Source organism: Chlorocebus sabaeus, chromosome 21 (assembly GCF_047675955.1).
Source record: "Chlorocebus sabaeus isolate Y175 chromosome 21, mChlSab1.0.hap1, whole genome shotgun sequence".
In the NCBI taxonomy this organism is placed as follows: domain Eukaryota; kingdom Metazoa; phylum Chordata; class Mammalia; order Primates; family Cercopithecidae; genus Chlorocebus; species Chlorocebus sabaeus.
In genome coordinates this window covers 85,355,259-85,381,405 of record NC_132924.1, presented here as the reverse complement: position 1 = coordinate 85,381,405, position 26,147 = coordinate 85,355,259, and the positions used below count along the sequence as shown (strand labels likewise).

General features: G+C 37.4%; 1 protein-coding gene across 1 annotated transcript in view; it reads right to left on the bottom strand.

Annotated features, from left to right (window-relative positions):
• The window catches only part of ZNF277 (zinc finger protein 277), a 139,722-nt gene that overhangs the window by 21,464 nt on the left and 92,111 nt on the right, over positions 1–26,147 (bottom strand). Inside the window, exon 5 of the mRNA XM_007982621.3 lies at positions 4,639–4,730. Coding sequence (XP_007980812.3) covers positions 4,639–4,730 — 92 coding nt within the window. The remainder of the gene's footprint in view (positions 1–4,638; positions 4,731–26,147) is intronic.

Genomic DNA, 26,147 nt, shown 5'->3' with positions numbered 1-26,147 from the left:
ATGCACTTTGGAGAATTAGTCCAAGAAAGTCACTAAACACACTAAAAGTAACAAAAACCTTGGTGGGGTGGAGGAGGAATCCAATTTCCAGAGTTGCCACATTATATTACTTAAATGTTGAGTTTTCAACAAAAAAATTACAAGACATGCAAAAAAAAATAAGAAACTTTGGTATATCTGCACGGGGGAAGAAAGTAGAAACAAAAATCACCCCTGAGAAAATCCAGATGTTGGACACAGTAGACAAAGACTTTAAGTTAACTAATACGAATATGTTCAAAAGAACTAAAGAAACCCCTGTCAAGGCCGGGCGCGGTGGCTCAAGCCTGTAATCCCAGCACTTTGGGAGGCCGAGACGGGCGGATCACGAGGTCAGGAGATCGAGACCATCCTGGCTAACATGGTGAAACCCCGTCTCTACTAAAAAATAAAAAAAAACTAGCCGGGCGAGGTGGCGGGCGCCTGTAGTCCCAGCTACTCGGGAGGCTGAGGCAGGAGAATGGCGTGAACCCGGGAGGCGGAGCTTGCAGTGAGCTGAGATCCGGCCACTGCACTCCAGGCTGGGCGACAGAGCGAGACTCCGCCTCAAAAAAAAAAAAAAAAAAAAAAAAAAAAAAAAAAAGAAACCCCTGTCAAAAGAATCAAACGAAATTATGAAAATGATATCTCACCAAACAGAATACCAATAAAAAGATATAAATTATTATGTATTTTATTTTGTGTTTTAAAAATGCTGCTCCATAGACACAGCAGAGATGTATCATACGCAGAGTGGCCAAGAGTAGCCAGAAAGTTTTTTTTAAAAGACAACCAATAGAAATTTTGGATTTGAAAAGTACAATAACTGAAATAAAAAATTGACTAGAGGGGCTCAAAAAACTTAAGCTGGAAGTAAGAATCAATGAATTTGAAGATTGGTCAAATGGGATTTTCCAGTCTTAGAAACAAAAGAAAAAAACAAAACAAAACAATACAGAGCTACAGAGATCTAGCTTACCGACATATGTATAATAGGATTTCCAAAAAGCGAGCGAAGAGAGACAGAGAAACAGAGAGACAGAGAGAAAGGGGGCAGAAACAACATTTAAATAAATAATGTCTGAAAAACTTTTCAAATTTGATGGAATACATTAATTTAAACATCTAAGAAACCCAATAAATTTCAAGTAGGACAAATCAAGAGAATTAATCCAAGAAAATCACTAAACACACAAACAGGAACACAAACTCTAGTGGGGCAGGGTAAGAATCTGATTGATGATCTCTGTAGCTGTTTATTTTTTGTTGTTGTTGTTCTTTTTTCCTTCTGTTCTGAAGATTGGAAAAATCTCAATTGAACAATCTTCAAATTCACTGATTCTTACCAAGAGATAAGAGATCCTTATCAACACATAAACTGTCAACAGGCAAAGACAGAGAGATCTTGAAAGATGCAAGAAAAAAGTCAACTCCTTACATACAGGCAGGCAGTCCTCAGTAAGTGATTTCTCACCAGAAATTATGGAAACTAGAAGGTAGTAGAATGTCATATTCAAAGTGCTAAAGGAAAAAGACTACCAATCAATAATTCTATATCCTGTGAAACTATTCCTCAAAAAAATATGGAAGAAAAAAAATGAAGGAGAAATCAAGACATTCCCAGATAAACAGAAACTGCAAGAATTCATTGCTAGCAAATCTCTCCAACAAGAAACTGAAGAAAGTTCTTTAGGTTAAAAGAAAGGGACATTAGACAATAACTTCAATCTACATAAAGAAATCAAGATCACCAATAAAGGTAATTATGTAAGTAAATATAAAATACAGTATAATTGCATTTTTAGGACCCTTTTTCTCATATCTGATATGAAAGATAACTGTATAAAGCAGTAATTAGCAAACATGTTCATGAGCTGATAATATATAAAGGTATAATTTGTATGACAACATTAGCACAAAGGAGTGAGGAGGAAACAAACTACATTGGAGCAAAGTTTTTGCATATTATTGAAATTAAAGTTGTTATTAATCTGAAACAGATTGTTTTCAATTGAAATGTTAGTTGCAATCCCCAGGGCAACCACTAAGAAAAAGAGTTCAAAATCCATGGTATAAGAAACAAGGGAACTAAAATCATACACTAGAAAATACCTATTCAACACAAAAGAAGGCAACAATAGAGGAGAATAATGAGAAGACCTAAAACATATTGAAAACCAATAGCAAAATGGTAGAAGTAAACGTGATCTTATTAATAATGACATTAAACACAAATGAATTAAGTACTACAATGAAAAGGTGAAGACTGGCAGAATGGATAAAAAATGATCCAACTGTATACTGTCTATAAGAGATATACTTTAGATTAAAAGACACAAACAGGTTAAAACAATAATGAAGGGTGTGGAGGAGAGGGGAAAAATTAGATGTATGGTAAGAAGAAAGTACTCATTACTCTATCCTTGTCTGTTATCCACCTCCTTCTTTCTATTTTTATGTCCCAATGCTGGGAGGACACAAATGTACGCCTGCAACACTGCTAATACAGTGTATAAGTGGAATCAGGTTGTGTCTTTCATCTTACAGGCTGAGCTTTTCATAAATAAAAAGAACTGATGAAGGAAAGGGGATTTTTATAAGAACTAGACACTATCTTTCTCACTGGTTATTTAAAAAATATATATACATTTACTTATGCCAGAACAATGGCATAAGTCAAGACTCCTGAGGAGCTCATGTAATTCCTATGTGACCCTACTCAATAGAGAATGCAGATAAGTTAGACTAGACGAACAGGGGGATTATATTAGGAACTAGAGACAACACTAATATTTAATATGTTCAAATACCAATATTGTAAGAATTTAATATCATATGGATAGATATTTCAAATCATATCCATATCCACATTCATCACTAGAACTTTATAGAAAACAAAAATATCATTGGTAGCTTCCCATATGCCAATACGAGAGATCTCTGACAATAATCACATGCCTCCTCACTAGGTCAATAATTACCTTAACATAAAATCAGAAATATCTTGTTAAAACATTGTCAGTAGTAATGTTTGGTAATTTTTCTGATGGTGGCATGGGTTTTCACTGGTACTTTTAAGCTAATTTTTAAGACTGGCCTTTATTGTTATACCCATAAAGTCCTTTGAAATAGAAGGAAAACGTTAGAAGTACAATCAGTGGCCGTGGCACAGATTTTTCTCTATGCTAACTGATCCGAGAATCAAACCTTTACCACTGGTGTTTTGAACATTAATGCCTCAACTAAACTCTTTCATAAATTCCAATAAGTAGCTACCTTCTCCTTTCCAAGGTTTTTCACATAACAATGTCAGTTACTGTGCTGGGCTATGTTTTCACTAAAGACTGCTTTCTTTCAAGTTAGCAGAGAATGATATTTTTCTGATTGTCCACTGTATGCTGAATCAGTGAAATCATCCTGAGTTCCTAGAGGTTACAACTTCATAACTTGTATTTAAGTGAATGTACATTTGTAAACATTACTGATGCATAATAATAAATGTGTCTGGTCTTTGTCGTTTGTTCCTAGCACAAAGTTTCTAGTAATTTTTCTAGTGATAGGAGTATATTTATTATTATGCGAATGAGGAGACTCCTGGTAGGACCCTACATAGCTTCCAGATGGGAAACGGTCACTATAAAGACCAACCATATGACTAGAGGGTTGGGACTTTGAGCCAGTCAGACCTCCAGAGAGGGGAGGGGGCTGCTGATGGAGTTCAATAATTTAATCAATCATACCTACATAATGAAGTTCTACATAAAAACTCGGGATACCAAAACTCAGAGTGGGTTGCTGGTTGGTGAATTCCTTAATGTGCTAGGACAGTGACAGGTCCTAATTCCTTGGGAAGAGGAATCAGAAACTCCTCATTCAGGACCCTCTCAAACCCCGCCCAATTTGTCTCTTCATTTGGCTGTTTCTCATCTGTATCCTTTATAGTAAAACTGTAATCATAAGTACAGTGCTTTCCTGAGTTCTGTAAGTAATTCTAGCAAATTATCAAACCCATGAAATTATCAGTGGGAACCTCTGACTTCATAACCAGTGGTCAAAACTTTGGGTAGCCTTGGGACCACACGAGTTTATGGCGGGTGTCTAATGTGAAGGCAGTCTTGTTTGAGCTTGTGCCCTTAAATATGTAAAACTTGATGCTAATCCCAGGTGATTAGTGCCAGAATGGAATTGTACTGCACCAGCTGGTTTTGGACCAGCTGGGATTGGTGATAGAATCACCAGTGCCACCACTTCTTTTTTATGTCTTTATTTTTAATAATCAAAAGTGAAAAGTTACCAGTGATTTAGAGGAAACGAGTTAGTATATGGAGGTGCATCTGCAGTAGTTTGCTGCATATGGTCTTGCCGGTCAGCCAATTTTAAAAGTCCTATAACATTAAACATAAATCTGCTTCTGTCATTTTAAGAATTTATACCCCTCTGCTGCTTAGAGCAACTACAGTCCATCTTTGATGTTGGGCATATTTTTAAAAAGTACTGCTTATAAACGAAAGGGTCCTGAGCCAACACATATAACTTAATTTATATAACCAACAGTTAAGGATGTTTTGATGGGTTTCCAGATTAAAAAACAGTAACATTTAAAGATGCATAATGGCAAACCTGTTTCCAAGGAATTCTTCATTGCAAAACATACAAATGCCATGAAAATTGGTATCATTTCGTTCTTGCTGCTGTTGTTCCAGAATTTCTTTCTGGAAAGTAGAAACAGATTTATGGTATTATCTTAATGCACAACTGGTTAATAAAAAATGTCAAAGTCTGGATGGGAGGAAACTGGGTTGCAAGCATAAAGGGAGTATATAAAAGTTGCCAACATTTCAAATTTCTCCATTCCTGTTTTTGCATTAAACTCCAAGTCTGTCCCATAAAATGCTTACAGAACACTCCACTTGAACAGCTATGTGGGAATTAAAATCAAGGTTTTACCACCTTTGCTACCCTGTCTTTTCCACTGTTTTCCCATCCCTATTCTCTTCCAAAACCAAAACTGTGGTGGGATCGTTGACTTGCTCTTTTTCCTAATTCTCAGTTTGATTTGTAATCAAATTCTGATCAATTTTTCACTTGAGCTATCTTCCATATAACTTTTCTCCACTATTCCCAAGGTCACTCCCCAGAGTTCAGTTTTTATTCAGTCGTTGTGGGTTACTATAAATAAAGTCTACTAAAGGGTCTACCTGATTTCAATCCCTTGTCTATCACATTCATCCTCTTTTTGCTGCTAGAATTTTTCTTAATATTTTCATGTATAATTAACTTGTTGCACCTCAACTCAAATAATTTAAAATATGCTCTGACAATATCTTGCTCTAATCAAGGTGGTTCCATATGTTATTTTTCCTGAGGTCATTTCCTTTTTCACTTTCACAAATCTTATCTGCTAATCAAGATCCTACTTGATTCCTGTTTCTATAATGCAACCATTTCTGGCCACAGTACAACAGTGCAGAGCTCAGGCTCTGAAACATGGAGCAGATTTGGATCTGAAATATGGCTCTCACATGTAATTGATATTTAACCTCTTTAATCCTCAGTTTTCTCTTTTCTCATTTTTTATTATACTTTAAGTTCTGGGATACATGTGCAGATCGTGCAGGTTTGTTACATAGGTGGTTTGCGGTACCCATCAACCCATCATCTGCATTAGGTATTTCTCCTAATGCTATCACTTCCATAGCCCCTCAACCCCTGATAGGCCTTGGTGTATGATGTTTCCCTCCCTGTGTCCATGTGTTCTCATTGTTCACCTCCTACTTATGAGTGAGAACATGTGGTGTTTGGTTTTCTGTTCCTGTGTTAGTTTGCTGAGAATGATGGTTTCCAGCTTCATCCATGTCCTTGCAAAGCACATGAACTCATCCTTTTTTATGGCTGCATAGTATTCCAGGGTGTATATGTGCCACATTTTCTTTATCCAGTCTATCATTGATGGGCATTTGGGTTGGTTCCAAGTCTTCGCTGTTGTGAATGGTGCTGCAATAAATATACGTGCGCATGTGTCTTTATAGTAGAATGATTTATAATCCTTTGGGTATATACCCAGTAATGGAATTGCTGGGTCAAATGGTATTTCTGGTTCTAGATCCTTGAGGAATTGCCACACTGTCTTCAACAATGGTTGATTTAATTTATACTTCCACCAATAGTCTAAAGGCATAAAAACCCTAGAAGACAACCTAGGCAATACCATTCAGGACATAGGCATGGGCAAAGACTTCATGACTAAAACACCAAAAGCAATGGCAACAAAAGCCAAAACTGACAAATGGGATCTAATTAACCTAAAGAGCTTCTGCAAGCAAAAGAAACCATTATCAGAACAAACAGGCAACATACAGAATGGGATAAAATTTTTGCAATCTAGCCATCTGACAAAGGGCCAATATCCAGAATCTACAAGGAACTTAAACAAATTTACAAGATAAAAACGAACAACCCCATCAAAAAGTGGGCAAAGGATATGAACAGACACTTCTCAAAAAAGGACATTTATACAGCCAAGAAATATATGAAAAAACCAAACAAACCCATCAAAAAGTGGGTGAAGGATATGAACAGACACTTCTTAAGACGATTTTTCCAGTGTTCCCCATTAATATTCTATTTCTACTAACTACATCTAGCCTTTCTACTCTAGTAAGATTTTCTTTCTGAACAATATTGTGTAGAACTGGTTTTTTACAACATGACAGCTGAAAGGGATCTCATGAAACTATCTACTGACTCCCTATAAGAGATGTTACGGGATTTGTTTAAAGCTACATAGCTACTTGGTGCCACATTTGGTGCTATTTTCATGATACCACATTTACTTTTTTCTCAGAAGGTACCCACTGTAGCATATGTAGATACAGTGCTTAGAACAAGGACCTTTTTATTTAGTGAACAAACAGCTTCAGAAGCCAGGAGACAGTCTGGAGAGGTAGGGCAGCATTAAAATCTTTCTTACAAAATACACACATGGAAGCCTCATTGAGATGAGTTCAATATAAATAAGCTGCTCAGCATTTGGGGCTTAGAACACTCTAAAGTAACAGAATAGATAATATATGCAAATATAATTATTCCTTATTTCTAGTTTAATTAGAAAAAGAGGAATTCTAGGATTTCTAGGTGACAGACATTTTAATTTCATATTTGAAGTTGGTTAAGTTTTACACAAGATAGTTTCTAAGATAATTCTCATGTTTTTTCTGCATTCCAAATTTAAGACACAATTGAACCTGTCTATATGACACAGGGTCTTTGCTGTGAACAATTACTACCATACTGTACTGTAATGTTAAAGCATTATATTTTCAGGATCACTTTACAATACTCTAAATTGTTATGCTCTTTTGGTTTAATTTTATTCTCTTTCTTTTATGGCCATCTATGTTTGTCTCCCTTTATTCACCGAAGCTTTTTCATCCCTGTTAGTGGGTCTACTTCTATACCCACCAACTGGCTCCGCCATCTACACTTCCTCGCCATTAACTATCCTCTGTTTAGACCTTCTGTTCTTCCTTTTGACCTAGAACAAAACTATAGGGACTCAGGGACTCCCAAAACTCAGCTAAGGAAAAACAGATAATCAAATTCTAACAATAAAATTAACTCAAATATGTTTGGTACCTAAGAAAAAGTAGCTTCCAATATCTTCCTCAGATGAGCTTCAGGGGAGTTATTTTCATCTGGTAGGGTTTATCTCTTATTATCAAGCTCTCTACAATTTGGATCTACTGAGCTTATCAGATACCAGATGGATGGATTTATAGGAAAGACTTTCCCTGTATATATATTTTAAAAGTATGTTTATACAACGCATGCCTAGAGGGATGGAAGACAAAATTGACTGTAAATGGATCTTTAAAAAATTAGTCTGGAAATATGTAATGACACTATCTGGAAATAAAACTAAAACTGGTAATCAATAAAATCTTTAGTAACACCTTAACGGAGCCTTGTTTTTCTATTGAATAAAATCTACAATATTTAGCATGGCATTCACAATACTCTGTACCTGATTCTAACCTAGGTTTTTTTGTTTTTGTTTTTTGAGACAGGGTCTCGCTCTGTCACCCAGGCTGGAGTGCAGTGGCACGATCATGGCTCACTGCAGCCTGGACTTCCTGGGCTCAAGTGATCTTCCCACCTCAGCATCCCGAATAGCTGGGACTGCAGGTGCACACAACTATGCCCGGTTAACTTTCTGTATTTTTTTTGTAGAGACAGGGTTTCTCCATCTTGCCCAGGCTAGTGTCGAACCCTATGGTCAAGTGATCCTCCTCCCTCAGCCTCCCAAAGTGCTGGGCTTTACAGGTGGGAGCCTCTGTGCCTGGCCTCTAACCTAGGTTTTTAAAAGTCTTCTCTCACATTTCTTCCCCATACAACCCTATATTATAGGGAAAAGCAAGAACACATGTCATTATTTACTTGTATATTATTCTCAGTAGCAGTTCTTAACTACCTACTATGATTTCTGAAGCCACTCAATGGCCTGGAGTAATTGTTCCCTCTTTTGCCCATCTTTGCCTATTCAAGGGTCAGTTCAAATGCTGTATCTTTGTGGTGAGTGGAAAGAACAACGGCCTGACACTTAGGAGTTCTGTAGTCTTGTCCGTTTTTGTGTCGAAGTAGTTCTTAATGTGGCCTTGGGCATACCACTTCTCTAGCACTCAGTTTCAGCTGATCTCTAAATTGCCTGTGAAACATTCTACAAACCATTAAAGTGACTTTCCCAGACCGTTTTTGTATTAGAAATGATACTTCCATTTTTTACCACAGTTTTAGAGCATTCAGTTGGCATCTACATTGCTTAGTCTTCAGGAAAACTGTGTCCCAACCATCTCTACACATAGAAAATGAGCTCCTCTATGCCATACGCACATAATTTCGTATAGTAGATTCTCAATAAATACATGATGACTACATTTATACCCGAGGTGCAAAAACATACACACTACAAATGTATGTGCTCTACTGAAAATCAAAATGACTTTCTCAAAGGAAAGGGGTTTATAACACACTTGATTATCCCTTACTGACATATGGTTGGCACTTACTATTTAGTTTTATAAGGTGAAATGAGGAGCTTCCCACAGCAACAATAAGTTGATAATTTGTTTAAACAGAGAATGGTCTACTACATATGTAAACTATTCCAAGAAATTTACCATTGATTATGATTTTTAAAAATCCTAAAGTTTTCTTTTAAACTTACAACAGACAATTTTTCCAAAATATATAGAGATACATAGAATTTTACTTGCTATAGGACTAGGGACTTGGGGATAGGTTTTTACTTTTAAAAAATCGTTTTTACTTTTAATACTATAACCACAACCTAGGCAACATAGAGAGACCCCCATCTTTACTAAAAATAAAACAATTGGCCAGGCATGGTGGTGCCTGCCTGTAGTCCAGCTATCCAGGAGGCTGAGGTGGGACGATCGCTTGAGCCCAGAAGCTTGAGGCTTCAGTGAGCTGTGATCACACCACTGCACTCCAGCCTGGGCAAGAGGCCTGGGCCCTGCCTGAAAAAAAAAAAAAAAAAATTTTTAAAACATACTTTTTAAGGGCACAAATACAGTTTGTTACTAACATGACATTTTGAGCAAAATAGAAGATGCAAGTCCTAGGGAAATGAACTAGAGTGATAATTATAAAGCCCAACAGCTAAGGAAAATGAAGTACATTGGTATAGAACACAATTACTTTTGTTTCATTTTTTAAAAAATATTAAGAATTGAAATAATGATCTCAAGGTTTTCCTCATTTCCACTCTAATAAAGTTTAGTCTACAAAGTGCTTTTGCCTTATAAATTTCTTAAAATAACACCGAAGATGATATATATACTTTTGACCATTTTTCACTTACACATAAAATGTGAAAATAAAAAGTATTTTAAACATGCAACTATTATGTCTGGAACAGTTTTAATTATTGCATTGTAATCAATTCAATAAATTAAGGAGAAGAAAGCTGTCCTTTTTTTTTTTTTTTTTTTTTGAGATGGAGTCTGGCGCTGTCGCCCAGGCTGGAGTGCAGTGGCGCGATCTCGGCTCACTGCAAGCTCCGCCTCCCGGGTTCACGCCATTCTCCTGCCTCAGCCTCCTGAGTAGCTGGGACTACAGGTGCCCGCCACCGCGCCCAGCTAATTTTTTGTATTTTTAGTAGAGATGGGGTTTCACCGTGGTCTCTGTTTAGGTGAAGGAGAAAGGACAAGATGGAGAAAGGTGAACAAGAAAGCATAATCCATGTTGCTTCCGGGTTCTTCCTCACCAACTTTCCCGCGTGCTGGAAAATGCAGCCCGCCCAGGGAAGATGCAGATCAACCGAGCGTGTGCCAGGTGATGTCAATCCCAAGAGATCGAAACTTACCCGGCCACGCCTATGGAGACGCCCCTATCACGCCCTTATCCCGCCCACTGCCCTCCCCCTTCCAGTACCAATGCATAAAAGTCCGTTGCCGGCAGAAGCCGGCGTGACTTCTTCCGCCCCCGCATTTGTGGACCGGAGAACATCACTGGAGAGCACAGGGGCAACTTCCCTGGCCCCCCACACCTGAGGGCCAGAGAACCTCGCCCAAGAGTGTGTGCATATTTGCAATAAAAGACTGCCACTTTCTTACGTACTTTGGCCTCATGTTTAATTACTTAGCTCTCCTAAATTAAGTTACATTAAATTAAATTAAACAAAACAGTCTTGATCTCCTGACCTTGTGATCCACCTGCCTCGGCCTCCCAAAGTGCTGGGATTACAGGCGTGAGCCACTGTGCCCGGCCTAGAAAGCTCTCCTTTATTTGTTGAAATTGGCTTTGCTGACATAGCTATGTCATGCCATTCTAAATGAATTAGTACACCAGGAAGCTAAATAAGACAGGTAGCTATCCCTAAACTTTGCTACTCTTCTATTTTTAAAAAATTTTATTATGAAAAATTTCACCAACACAGAAAAGTCAAATGAACAGTACAATTAACATTCCTATACTCAATATTTACATTCAGTAACTCTGAACATTTTGCCTGTTTCTTTCTCTCTCTTCACATGCACAGGTACATTTGTATGTTATATACTTTGTTTTGGCTGCACTATTTGAAAATAAGTTGCAGATACGACAATATTTACTCTTAAATACTTCAGCACGTCTCTCCTAAGAGTAAGGGCATTCGCCTATGTATAACCACAAAACCATTATCATCACAAGTAAGAAAATCAATAGTAATTTTAAAATAGCTGGAAGTATCCAAATACTTAGATTTCTTCAATTACCCCAAGACTGTCTTTTAATGTTTCTCCCTAACCTCTACTCAAGACCACCCTAGGTTCACACATTTCATTTGGTTTTTAGGTACTCTACCTCTAAATCTTAAATTACAAAATAATCCATCTGCCTAGGACTCAGGCTCTGATGCATAGAAATTTTTTTTTCCAAACTAATAGTCTTCCAAAGTATATGAACGACTCATAGGAAAACCTTGTTAATGTTACTATCGCTATGTAATCAACTCAAAATGTATTCTACCAGATAATAAGCTCACTGAAGGCAGAACTCTCTTACTCATCTTTGTAATCTCCCCTGTGCATTACAGACAGGGTGCACAATAACCGTTGAATGGAGTTGCTGTGTTTCCCATGGCTTCTATTTCTTCAAAACTTCGAGTGGTTAAAAGGAGTCTAGGTAGAAGACAGTCACATTATCACTATGCCCTAGCACCTTTAATCCTATTGCTGTTACCTTACTACGATGTGAGAAAACAAGACAGTTTTAAATTCTGTGCATCGTTCTTTTGTGGTAAACATACTGACAACTACTGATCAGGCAAAAAACTGAGTAGAAGCTACTTGCGCAATGAAGAAAAGATTTTTTTTTTTTTCTATTTCCTTCTCTCCTCCTTCCCTTCCTTCTTTTCTCCCTCTTTTTTTTTCTTTCCCTTACTTTTTCTTTCCTTCATAAAGCTTAGCATCAGAATTAGCTGTGGCATATGTTTGAAGTCACTTATGAATAAAAAAAAAATCAGGAGAGACTCCATAAAAAGCACCACAAAGATATGCAAATCGAAGATGTGCCCATCTACTTTGTGGTTTTATGTTTTCTAAAAAAAAAATTCATGCTGGGCTATATATCAGGTTTTCTTCAGTTAGGTTTATTCTGGGCTATATACTAGGAAAAGGGAGATGAAGAGCATGGTGCAGACGTTATATGTTTGAGCCTCTCAAAGCAGCTGATAAAAATCAGATAAAATTTTCATTACAAACATGCTTAGATAAAACCATAGTAGTAAGAATATAAGATCAACTTATGTGCTAGGCAAAAAGTCATAATAACAAGCTATATATGTTTTTCTAATTAGTGTAAAATGTCAAATGTGACAGCAAAGGGGTCAATGCCTAGTCTTTCATCTTTATTCATAAGCTAAAAGCAGAGAAAACATTAATAAAACAGCAGATATAGCAGATGGCACTCAACATAGTCATAGGGGATTGACACGTAGGTAGAAAATGAAAATGAGAGTTAGGTTGAAAATTATAAAAACCAGTCAATTTATGAAAGAACAATTTAAAAAATGTTTATTTAGGTAAGAATTTATACACAGCAAAGTAAAAAACCGATGCTTAAAGTGACAAATCCAATGGAAATAACCTGCATTAACACACGAAAGAAAAACCAAGACTGATGTTATCAGCTATGGCTATCAAAAACATTTTATGGATACTGACAAGTAATTGATTTACAATAGTTTCTTGGCTAAATGGATATATGAGTGGCTATGAGAGAAAAAGGCACACTCCTCAGGTTCCTTCCCAAACCAGCTTAAAGGCAGCAGCATGGCAGAACCAGCTAGACATTCTCAGTCTAGGAGTCCAGTGGCACCCCTCCAATACAGAACACAACAAATCTCCCCATGAAAACTATAGCAGTGGCCCAAAGGCTCCATGGCAAGGCAGCAGAATTTCCTATTTCTCCTGCTTTTTATTTTAAGAATAATGGATTAACTCTGAGGTATCTGGGATTATTTCACTTACACCTCCACTTTGTTTTAATAAATGTTTCAGGCTGCTACAGAACAATGTAGCATAGAAATGGGAAGAAAAGAAGAAAGAAAAAAATAGGGTGGGCACCTAAATTGCAAACAAAAAATAAAATACACACACACACAGACACACACACACATATACACACAACACACACACTCAAACCTAACCTAAAGGTAGGTCCTAATGTGGCTCTCAGCTTTGGCAGACAAGGGAAACACACCAGATAAAGGGTTTGTGTGGAGAATTTGGATGGCCTTTGTTGTCTGTTCCTAAGAGGTAACTTATTAATCCTTAGAATTTCCTGAGTGACTGGAGGGTCTGTGTTATTCATGGTGGGCCCTTTGACCACACCTGATAGTTTATATAAATGACATAACTCAGGATGGGAACTGGTCATGCCAGAAAGACCAACCATGTGATTAGTGGGTTGGGCTCTGAGCCACATAAGATCAGCCTCATCTCCTGGAAAGCGGGGGGAGCTGGAGATCTAGCTCAACCATGTGACCAATGATTTAATCAATTACACCTACTCAATGAAGCCACAATAAAAACTCTGGACACCAAAGCTCCAGTAAACTTTCTTGGTTGGGACTCTGGGTATTGTTATATACTGCTGTGCCAGGAGGACAATGCATTCCTAGGAATGATGGCAGCTTTGTATTTGGGAATCTCCCAGATCTCACCCTATGCGTTTCTCTGTTTGACTTGTTCTGATTTGTATCCTATTGCTATGACTGAACTGTAATCACAAGTATCTTGCTTTTCTGAGTTCTGTGAGTCATTATAGCAAACTACTAAACCTGAGAGAGTAGTGGGGATCTCTGCATTTGTAGCCAGATGGTCAGAAGTAAAAGTATCCTGAGAAACCCCCAATTTGTGGCTGGTGTTTGAAGTGAGGATAGTCTGTGGAGGGCTGTGCCCTTAACTTGTGAAGTCTGGCCTGTCTAGGTAACTGGTGTCAGAGTCATTGTGGGTACATAATAAGTATATGTATCATGGACAATATACTCAGGATTAATAGAAAAAACAACATAGGGCTGTTTCCAATATCAAGCCTAAAAAAAGCTAACTCTCACTACAAAGCACACCCTCAAACTCAGTGAAAACAGTACAGAGGGGTGGGGTATGGGTTGTCATGATACAGTACAGATACTTGTTGTCTCCTGACTGTGTAAGACCATATAGAGAAATTATGAAATTTCTCTATATAGTCTTAAACTATCAGTCTCCAGTCTTCCTCAATCATCCCTGAGCACAGTTTTTGTAAGTATTGGTTGGTTATAATCTTGAATCTGTCTTTCTTCCAGTCAGTATCTGGAATGTTGCTTTCATAGACTCTCACATGGATACAGAGGCACAGGCTTCAGGAGATCATCAGGAGGAGATATTTGCGTTGACTCTTATAAAAACTGCATAGTCAGTGATGGGGTTCAGAACATGCCACCCCAAAATATGGCACCTTGGAATAGCAGAAGCAGGAAGCTCACTTTTACCTCCTCCTTCCCCTTTCCCCCTAAAGTAGATCATAAAGCCTTCATTCAAAAGGTACCCTCTCTTATACCTGAGGGAAAGGAACATCCTTATCTCTGAAGACACAAGGATAAAGAGAAGAATCTGAACAAATAGGTTTTGCTAAGTCCTCTCCAGTTTCTTACCAGATCATATCCCCCTTGTCTAATCATACTTCCCCACAACGATCCACTTCTTCATCAAATTTAGCATAAAAATGCACAGATTTCCATTTTTTTGAGTCTTCATTTCCTTATGAAATTTAGTCAAATAAAACATACTAAATACATTTGTATGCTTTTCCTTTGTTAATCTGTCTTTCGTTTTACAGGTCTCAGCCATGAAACTAGAGGTGAGTGAGAGAAAACATCTTTCCTCTTCTACATCCTAAGCACAGACTAGAACTTGCATGAAGAGTCATTTAATTGTTACTCAAAAATCACTGAAGAGAACAGCCACACACTAGACCACAGTCCACTAATTCTCATCCACCCTCCTAACACCAACTATTGGCTTCCAAAGTTGTGCCTCATACATATCATGATCATAGGTTTTCAATTTTTTTTAAAGACACAGTCTTGCTCTGTTGTCCAGGCTGGAGTTACAGTGGTGCGATCTCGACTCACTGCAGCCTCCACGTCCTGGGTTCAAGTGGTTCTTGTGCTTCAGTCTCCCAAGTATCTGGGATTACAGGCATGTGCCATGACACCTGGCTAATTTTTTAATTTTTTTAGTGGAGAAGTGGTTTTGCTATGTTGGTCAGGCTGGTCTCGAACTCCTGGCCTCAAGTGATCCGCCCGCCTCACCTCCCAAAGTGCTGGGATTATAAGAGTGAGCCACCATATCCAGCCATGGTCACAATTTTTAACAGATTAAATTTTAAGTTAAGTGTTACCAGATGCCTAGCCCTTATTGGGTGGGTATCAGACAACTATCCAAAGAACATCTGGCAGTGAGTGACATAATTCGCTGGTGTATACTCCAAAGACAAACTTCTGGCAAAATGGATATGAAGATAACCAAATATAGCAATTTACTGATACAATAATTGATAGGTAAGTCAACACCAAGATTAAATACTAAGCCATATTAACAGGTTTTAGAATTTATGACAACTAGCTGACAGGGTCAATAGTCTCTTGAAGCTATACCTCATTTAGTAGACAAATACATATATATGTATTTGGACATATGTATACATACTAAATACATACGTATGTATGTATTTATCTTTTAGAACTCTATAAAAGGAAAAAGAAAGCATCTACCTCAGCGCCTAACCACTAAGATACTAATTAAAATCAAGCAGGGGGAGGAGGAGTTCAATTTCTGCTTAGGAAATAGATACAAGAGAACACCCTATCAATGAGAAAAAGCTGAATAATCAAAAAAATTCAATTGGGAGGCTGAGGCGGGTGGATCACTTGAGGTCAGGAGTTGGAGACCAGCCTGGCTAACATGGTGAAACCCCATCTCTATTAAAAATACAAAAGAATTAGCCAGGCGTGGTGGTGCGCGCCTGTAATCCCAGGTACTCGGTAGACTGAGGCAGGAGAATACCTTGAACCCAGGAGGCGGAGGTTGCAGTGAGCCGAGATCACGCCATCGCACTCTGGCCTGGCGACAGAGTGAGACTGTCTCAAAATAAATAAATAAATAAATAAATTCATAACTTATTTTGAGCCTGAAGAGCTGAAGTCACAAGGCAACTAGACAAACTAACTTCTAACAGACAGCCTCTCTGAAGAGAGACATGAACACATGAACTACTTCTTTCACCTTTGGCAGAGCATGGGAGGAAAAGGGAAGTAGGAAGACAAAAGCTTGTATTTTAAATAATTCTTAAAGGTAAAATCCCTGGGAGTCCTAGACACAAGGGGTCCAACTCCCTGCATGGGCTTCCCCCAAGTTCTCAGGAGAAAGACTAGGAATAGGGCAAAGAGACATGAACGGCTTTAGCCCTTTGATGGTGAACAGGCACACACCTCAGCTTGCTTCTGGGGACCATTCTTTAGCACACAAAGCAAAGGCTATAAGCTGCTGGGAGAAGGACCCAAAGTCTGCACTGCAAAGTAGATGTTGGCTACTGCTGGGGATGGGGTAAAAAATGTTGAGAAATAATATAATTATTCCTGAGTTTTTCTTCTCGACGGTATCTGAATGTGTATTAGCATTCTGAGGTATAAGAGCTGGATGTAGGACAGGCCTGAGAGAACCTAACCTGCAGTCTGTCAAGCAAGTTCTGCAACGCACTTTACTTAGAACATTCAAAAAAAAAGTTAAAGGCATTTATTTGGTGTTAAAATATTTAAATATTAAAAAATTAAATATTCAAAATACTTAAAATTTATGAAAATGAAGGTCTTTTCTTTTAAAAGACAGGGTAGGTCAGGTCTGGAAACAATCTGATAGAAAGGTGGCTGGAAAAGAAGGTAGATGAGGAGACCTACAGTACCACCCCTTGGTCATTGTGCTCCTCTGTCTAGGGACCAGTAAAGATCTAGAGTGCATTCCCTTTTTGCTTACATGCTGGGATTATAAAAGAGCCTCTCTAGAAAAGGGAAAAAAACATGAACATTGGCTGGGGGCAGTGGCTCACGCCTATAATCCCAGCACTTTGGGAGGCTGAGGCAGGCGGATCACCTGAGGTCAGGAGTTCAAGACCAGCCTGGCCAACATGGTGAAACCCTATCTCTACTAAAAATATAAAAATTAGCTGGGCGTGGTGGTGCATGCCTGTAACCCCTGTTACTCAGGAGGCTAAGGCAGGAGAATCACTTGAACTCAGAAGGCGGAGGCTGCAGTGAGCTGAAATCATGCCACTGCACTCCAGCCCAGGCAACAGAGTAAGACTCCATCTCAAAACAAAACAAAACACAAAACAAAAAAAAAACCATACATGAACGTGCAGAAATATCAAAGGAGAGAAAATCTTAAAGCGCAAGCAGTTCTAAAACAGTTTAGAATTTAGGATTAAAGTTTTCAGCCATTAATTAAAGTTCAGGATAGAAAATAAACAGTACATAGTCAACAAAATGGAAACTTGAAAGTAATAAAAGTTAAAATTCTCATTAATCAGATGCAGAAAAAGGTCTGTCCTATTGTTACAAAGGTGTCCAAAGTACTAGCTTTCTTTTGAAGTGACTTATTTACAATACCAGGACCCAGACTGCAGGTCAAATGGCAGAGGTCCCTAATACATACAGAATGCTGATGAGCCTCTTCTCTTGTAGAGTGTGAGCACTCAGAGTCTGTTAGTACAAGCACTGCAGACACTGGACAGGCATTCCTTTGAGGAACTGACATCAAGGCATGCAGAGTGGTATATCAGTCATCAGTAATTAAAAAGAGGGACCAGGCTGAAGCAGGAGAATGGCGTGAATCCAGGAGGCAGAGCTTGCAGTGAGCCGACATCGCGCCACTGCACTCCAGCCTGGGTGACAGAGCGAGACTCCATCTCAGAAGACAAAAAAAAAAAAAAAAAAAAAAAAAAAAAAAAAAAAAAAAAGGGACCAGAGATGCTTCTTTACTATCTAGTACCTATATTCCATCACAGTAAATACATATAAAATATAAAGCAAAGAAGGTTTTTTGGTTAAAACAGTTGACTTGGATACTTCAATCAGTTAAAACAAATTTTATTCAGTAAAAACTTCCTAAAGGCTGATTAAAAGTTTAGTATTACATTGTGCACTGTAGTCTATGACTTCTATTTGGTGATAATCTCAAATTCAGAATAGGTTTAAATCTTTCCTACCCCCAGGAAAGGAATTTCCAACAAATTAAACAATCAGTATAACTTTTCAGTATCCACTTTCCAAAACATTGTAGCTGATAGCTAAAGTTAATCCTCCACAGAAGGCAATTTTTCCTAAATCGTTTCAGCTATATAAATTACTCTGTATGTCTTTAGCTTTCCAAAGTACTTCCAAAGCATTCATTTGCCTGTAGTACCATTCCAGAGGCTCGTCTTCTCCAAAAACTCTTCCCTTCCCCTTCGAAAAAGCCATAAGCTTATTATTATTATTATTTTTCAGGAATGGAGTCTTGCTTTGTTGCCCAGGCTGGTCTCCTGAGTTCAAGTGATTCTCTCGCCTTGGCCTCCCAAAGTGCTGGGATTACAGGCATGAGTCACTGCATCCAGCTCCTGAGATTCTAGAGAAGAGCATTCCAAGCAGAGCAAACAGCAAGTGCAAAGGCCTTAAAGCTGGAAACAGCTTGGTGTGTTTGAGGAACACAGACATAGCCAGTGTAGCTGGAGTACAGTGAGCACAGGAGAAAGTGGGTGAGAGAGATGTGGGAGAGTGGCTCAGAGAGGCATGTGCCAGATCCTTTGAGATCTTGGTAAAGAGTCTGAATTTTTATTCTAAATAGATTTGAAAGTATTGGATAATTTTAATTACTAGTTACATGATGTGAATAAGTGAACACTGTCTAAGTTACTGAAAGAGTTTTCAAATTGTTTCAAACTGAGGCTGGCTAAAGACCGAATACCATCTCCTCTTGTTCTGTCTGCCATTTCTTATCTTTTCTGACAGTAAGATGGCATTTTCATTTTAATCCCACTCAGTATTATGGCGAAATTATTTTTTTCTGTCACATCCTTTATTCTATCTGATGTAACATTCAATATGAGGAAATTAAAAGTATAAAAAGTTCAGTAAATTTCCACTAACTAAAGGATTAAAAGACAAGTTTGGTTAATAAAGTAAAATGGAAACATGAATAAATTTTTTGTACAGATAATGATGTACAGCTTCAACAGCTTTCAGAATGCAGTCTGCCTACAACTGAGTTAAATATTTTGGAAGCCCTCACACCAAGGGTCAAATAAAAAGTTACTTTTTCCCACCCCCAAAATTCTTTTCTAAGTGTCAAAAGGGTCACTGAATAGCATTCGGAATGACTGATCTGTTTGCCAGAGTCTGATCACTTGAGCATTTGAATTTATGTTAGCAATATACTCAAATCATGTATTAAATAATACTTAATATACTTAAACACACACCTCTGCATGTAGAAGGCAGGGATAATTGTACTAAAACAAAAATTATTAATGGAAAAATACAGTTTCTTTAAAAATAATCAATAAAATCCACCTTTCTCAGCATTTTATGAGAGAGGATAGAAAGTTAACCTTGTGACATTAGAATCTTAATAAATAAACGAAGAAAAGCCATCCATATCAATGACTGAAATAAGACAGTGAAACATAAAAGATAGAAATTTCTTAACTGGAAGATGATATACACCCCCAAATCCATGAGATTTGATCTGACTAATATTTCACCTTCTTGAAAGATATCAGTACCTCCCACCATTTCTGAATCTGCAATGATAAAGACAACAGCCATCTGCTTGCTATACAGCATAGAAATATACTATTTTTCTCCTACTTTGAGTCTCTCTGAGATAGCTTTTGAAGAGTGTCTTCAAAACAGGACAGAACATCTACAAAAAATGAACTAGGAGATAAAAAAATGAGATGAATTTAATCATTCACATGGAATATATCATCACAATGAAAAAAGGTAGACATGCAAGATAAAATGAAAATGCAAGAGTTAAACACACAAAAAACTAGAAAAGCCAAATTCCTATTTGTATTAAAGGTATAAGAGAATTTAGCTTAGGTGGGAAGAGAAGGACTTCAAAAAATTCAATAGGTGGACATGGGAGATTACAAAATACCCATATTTTAGATGAAAAAGGAAAAAGAAAGCTATCAGCATGGCATGACTCAGTATAGTATTACCAGCCTGAGGAAGTACTTCCTGTATACTTTCCTGTATTTCCAAGGTCAGGTATAGTTTTAAAAGAAAATATAAGAAGCTTAGGCCCAAGGGAATAAGAAATTCCTACCTACTACTGAACTAAGATAACAGGAAATCAGATTTTCTTTAAAAAATTATTTACAATGAAAACAGAACATTATTATTTATTTGTCCTGTTCAGCCATTTTCATTAATTCTAACAAATGTCAATTTAGAAAATGTCACATTTGGCTGGACACAGTGGCTCACACCTGTAATCCCAGCACTTTGGGAGGCCAAGGTGGGTGGATCACCTGAGGTCAGGAGTTTGAGATGAGCCTGGTCAACATGGTAAAACCCCGTCTCTACTAAAAATATAAAAATTAGCTAGGTGTGGTGGCACACACTTGTGATCCCAGCTACTCCTCGGGAGGCTGAGGCATGAGAATTGCTTGAACCTGGGAGGTGGAGGGTGCAGTGAGCCAAGATTGTGCCACTGCACTCCAGCCTGGATGACAGAGTGACACTGTCAAAAAAAAACCCAAAAAAACCAAAAAAAACAAAGTCACATTTGCTTAAAGAAAGATCAAATGTGATAAAGTATCCTGGTGCAATTAGAAAGAGAATGGTGGTTGGGCTGGAAATTTAGGAGTTTGAGTTGTTTCCCTTTGTATTTCACACAGTGTATAACGATGGTTGTGTGCATGTCTCTTACTGTCCTTGACCTTGCATTTCCTGTTAAACAGGGGTAATATTTCCTGCCTGATCTCACTCAACCAGTATATATACAAAATGTCACGTAAATTTTAAGTCCTTTTGTTGAAGATGCTCAAAGTGGTAAACCTTAGCACTCAAAATAATATTGTTTCAGATTGTGATTACCATTTGTTTCCCAAAGAAAGCAGTCATCAATCTGAAGGTTAAACTTACTCAATGGTCATTGCAGCTAAACTGATCTCTGTTGCACTGTTAATAACAATGTTACATTCAATGGGAAATATCATCTTATATTTAAGAAAATGTTATTCTAGATGCAGTTTTAGAACTTGTATTGTGCCTGAAAGATAGGAATTATGCAAGAAAGGTATAAATATAAATTGATTTTTTTACTTTGAGTTTGTTGGCATACAGTAATTTGATCCTTTACTGAAAGTCTCTAAAATCTATATTTAAAAAAGTGGCATGAGGAAGAACAATCTTCTCAGTGGGAGATATGCAATTTCATCTTGTTGTGGCTTGATTGTGGGGAGAGGTGAGACACATGAAGTAGAATTAAAAACAGAAAAAACTGTTTCTCTTCTGAAGATAAATTTGTTATATACGTTAAAACTTTTATAAAAATGTGTAGTTGCCATGAATATCTCTGACATTTGAAATAGTGATTAAAAAAACACCTTCATACAGTTACCTTTCCCTTTTTCCCAATTTAGTTAAGTTACATCTTGCTACTAAGAGCTTATGAATACCACACATTTTCTCCTGTAGACAAAGGAAAAACTGAGGATTTTTTTATGTTGAAGTGCAAAGTGTAATGCAGTGATTATAGATGTCTGCCTTAGCTATATTGTATCCTTGTTAATCAGGGATATTTGACTATATGGCTTTATAGAAATACAAGCCAATACTTCAGGATTAAATTTCAGTTCATACTTAAGAGCAAGCCTCAGAGAAGATACAAAAGTTAACACAACAGTCTGAACTGCTAAGAGGCATCTTAGTAAGGAAGACAGATTTTAAAATAACTAACTATAATTGAAAAGCCAAATAAAATAGGGTGTTAATAGAATTAGAAGAGGTTATTAATTTTGACAGGTGGCATACGGGAAACTTTTGGAAAATGTGGCAGTTGAGCAATGCCTTGAGGGATATGTATCTACACAGGTGGGGGTTGCCATTCCTAGTTCATGAAGTAGAATCCTGAAAGTACCTAACATACTTGATAAATGTGAGAAAAGTAATTTATACTACAGTGTAAACTTCACAAGGGCAGGGACCATTGCCTGTTTTATTCACTGCTATATCAATAGTATTTATAAAATATCTGGTGCAAGATAAATATTTGTTGCATAAACGAATTAATTGGACACTGGACAATTTAGGGAAAACACACTGGAAATGCAGTTTGAGCCTAGAAAACTTAAAGAACATGAAGACAATAAAGAACAGTGCAGGTTTTTGAAGAAGAGAATAGGGCCAGACACAATGGATTGCTCTTGTAATTCCAGCACTTTGGGAGGCTGAGGCGGGAGGATCCCTTGAACCCAGGAGTTCGAGACCAACCTGGGCAATACAGTGAGATGTCATTGCTACAAAAGGATCACTTGACCCCAGGAAGCAGAGGTTGCAGTGAGCCACTGCACTCCAGCCTGGGTGACAGAGGGAGATCTTGTCAGAAAAAAAAAAAATAAAGTCATTTATGTTATTTATTAATATTAATAGATAATCAATTACTATTAATCAATTAATAGTAATATTAATTTTAATAATCATTTAATATTAACATTCTGGAGGCAGTGTCAATTGCCTGAAGAGGTGAGTCTATAGACAAGGTAAGTATGAGTATGGACGTGGGACTTGGGACTCAGCTGGACCTGGTAGGATTTGACAAATGACTTAGCTATAGGAGTGAGAAAAAAAAGAATCAATTAAATATGCTTCTAGAGATTTCCAAACTGAGTGACCAGGAGAATGGTGGTGTCATTATGTAATAAAAGGAGAACAGGCGAATAGCAAGTTTTGGGGGAGGAAAAAAATAAGTTCTGTTTTTAGGCATATCAAAGTGTGGACTGGAAATCCAAATGGAAAAGTTTCATATGAGGAAATATAGATTTGGGGTTCAGAAGTGAGCCAGGATGAAAGCTATGGATGAACTCAATTAATGAATATTTACTCTGACTGCCTGCTCTGCACCAGCACTAACATTTAAGCCACAGGCATAACAGTGGTAGCTACACGGATGTGCATGCCCTGAACTGGGGATAAGATCTTGGGAAACATATGTACGCATATTTAAGAGAAAAGAGGGAAAAGAACCACTGGATGAGACTAAGCTAGACTGATGAGAAATAAGAGAATAATGCACCAAGATCAAGGGAGAATTTTTAAAGGAAGCCAAAGGGAAGTAGGTGTACAAGCTATTGAAATCCTTGAGAATCTTCCTAATTCTGTAGTTCCCTTCAGAATATGGATGAAAATGTTCAAAGAAGTGTCAAGTAGGAATCAAGCTCTTCAAAAAGAAAACTGGGAACACATACAAATCTTGTAAATGTCAAGAAACCAGTGAAATCTCAAAGAAAGTGGAAAAAGAAATATGGTTCTAGCATAAAATCTGCTACTGTAACTTTCAGTGAATCATTTAAACTCTATATATCTCCAGCCACTCACACAGAAAACAGAATTTTGTTTGTTTGTTTAAAATGAGGTTTGGGGAAAAATAACAATATGAACTTAGGAGTATAGGGAGGACTAGGAAGGATGTTTACATATACGACACAGTTTCTGCCCTGAAGTTACAAAGTCATTTTGAACTAAGAGCAAACCATACAAACGTACTTAAACTATATGCCTTTTACTTAGAGTTCCACATGAAAGAATAAATATTGAAGAATAATACATATGCAAATCATCATTAATGCAAATCAAGTCAGCAAATGCCCTACTAATACTCTAGTTTGAGGGTTCTTCCTCGTGGACTTGAGTTGAGATCCTCAAGTTGAGATTCTCAAGATCCTCAATTCAAGGTCCTTGAGTTGAAATATTGAGCTGGGGTCACTCAAACACTGACTACATTATACATCCATTATCATAAAGCAGTTTGATTAGTTTAAATTACATGTTTTAGAAACTAGACTGAAATTCTCATTGATAAAAAATTGTTTGATAAAGTATAAGTAGTAGCAACATAAGGAAACAACCACCAAGCTGTGGTAGAGTGAGGGACTTCAAAACCCTCTGGCTGTGTAATCTTCCTAGGATGAGTTCTTGCACACTATGGGCCAAGGGCATAAACATCTTCAAGAGCTCCAACGCATGATGAGAAAGCGCCTCTCAGAAATGGTATACCAGTTTACATTCTTAAAAGCAGCTGAAAAAGTACTTGTCTCTTAACATTCTTGCCACCATTTATACTATTATTTTCAAATCCTGTTAACTTGACAGAATAAGAAAAAGTATACTGTTACTTTTGTTTCATTTAATGATTTAGACTTCTTTCTGGACATGCTTCTTACTGATTTGTAAAGTTCTTTCTATGTAAAAGAGATAGATCCTATAATCATTGCTAACACCCACAGAAGAATCACCCACACTGACCTCATGCTTCCATGCTATGTAGCATAAAACTGTGATGAACTGGCTGATGGCAAATTCAGCCTGTCTTCCTGCTGCTTGGCAAGCCTTTTTTACTTTTTGTTGATCCTCTAATCAGAATTCCAGTGGCGGGCTATTGTAAACTGCCTCTGCTTTCCCTAAACTTCAATCCAAGCCTGAATCCCCTCCCTACACAGACTTGTCAGACCATGAGCACCCAGGACAGAGAGATTCCCAGAGCCTAGAATAATAGTACCAGACACGTGAGGGGCCAAATAATTACTATGCTGGTATGGCATGGCTTAAAAGGCATGTATCTGGAACATTTGGTTTGAAACTCTAGCTCTGCACCTCATTCACTATGTGTTCCTGGGCAAATTAAGCTTCCTATGCCACATTTTACTCATAAATAGAATGGCATTTAATAGCCACCTCACAGGGTGCTATGAAGCAAGAACCAAATACAAGGCATGGCTTGTGGCTGATCATCAGTCATTGTTAGCTTACTTCCAATCCCCAAATTGGTCTGATCTTTCTCAGGGTTTGACAGCTTGAAATGGATTTATACACAGTTACATTTACTCTTTTCTTCATGCCACTGATGGGCAATGAGGGTACATTAATGGGTCTTTATTACTACAAAGTCAAGTTTCTGGCACTGAAGGATTTCCACAATTTAGCTCCATTTTACCTCTTCAAATTTATCTCATACTACTCCCCATAAAAAATGTTCCACCTAAGCCAGAGTAGACTTTTACTCGATTTTTCTGAATACACCTTGAACATTTAGATGCATATGTATCTTTCTTCCCTTCTCTACAACTCTCTTAACTATCCAAATCCTTCTCATTGTTAAGACACAGCATTATTACTATTATTTTTATTGGCTAATATTTGTTAAGTGCCTTCTGTGTGCCAGGTAGTGTTCTAAGTGTATTACATGTCACTTAATCTTCATAAGCCCGGCAAGATATTTTATCATTATCTCTACTACCAAGATAAGAATACATATTTATCTTTCTTCTCCAGACTGTACACTCTTGTATGATATGGACTATGCCTTGTACTCTTGTACTTCTTTGTACAGGCATCTACTTAAGCAGAAATTCAATGAACATGTATGGATTAATTGCCTTTTTATTCTTATTTTGTTTCTGTAAGCTGGCATAATGCTCACTTTTATTAAATGTATTGCTTTATCAAACTGTAAAGTAAAAAAGGTAACTTAAATGCAGTATATGTAGGTATTTTTAGAGACCTAAGTCCATCTACAGACATATGGTAAAGATTCTGCATGCTAAAGAACAAGAATGGCTGAAGTAGTAGGGTTTGAGTTCTTATAAATAAATCCTTGACGGCTTTTGATCATTCTTAAGGCCACAGTTAGCAACAGTGAGAAAATTCATGTAAATTGAAAATTATGAATAAGTGCACACAAATAACATTCATAAGACATGATAGTACATTTACCCTTGTTTTACATATTTCATAAGACACTGCTGTAAGGAGAGAAGAG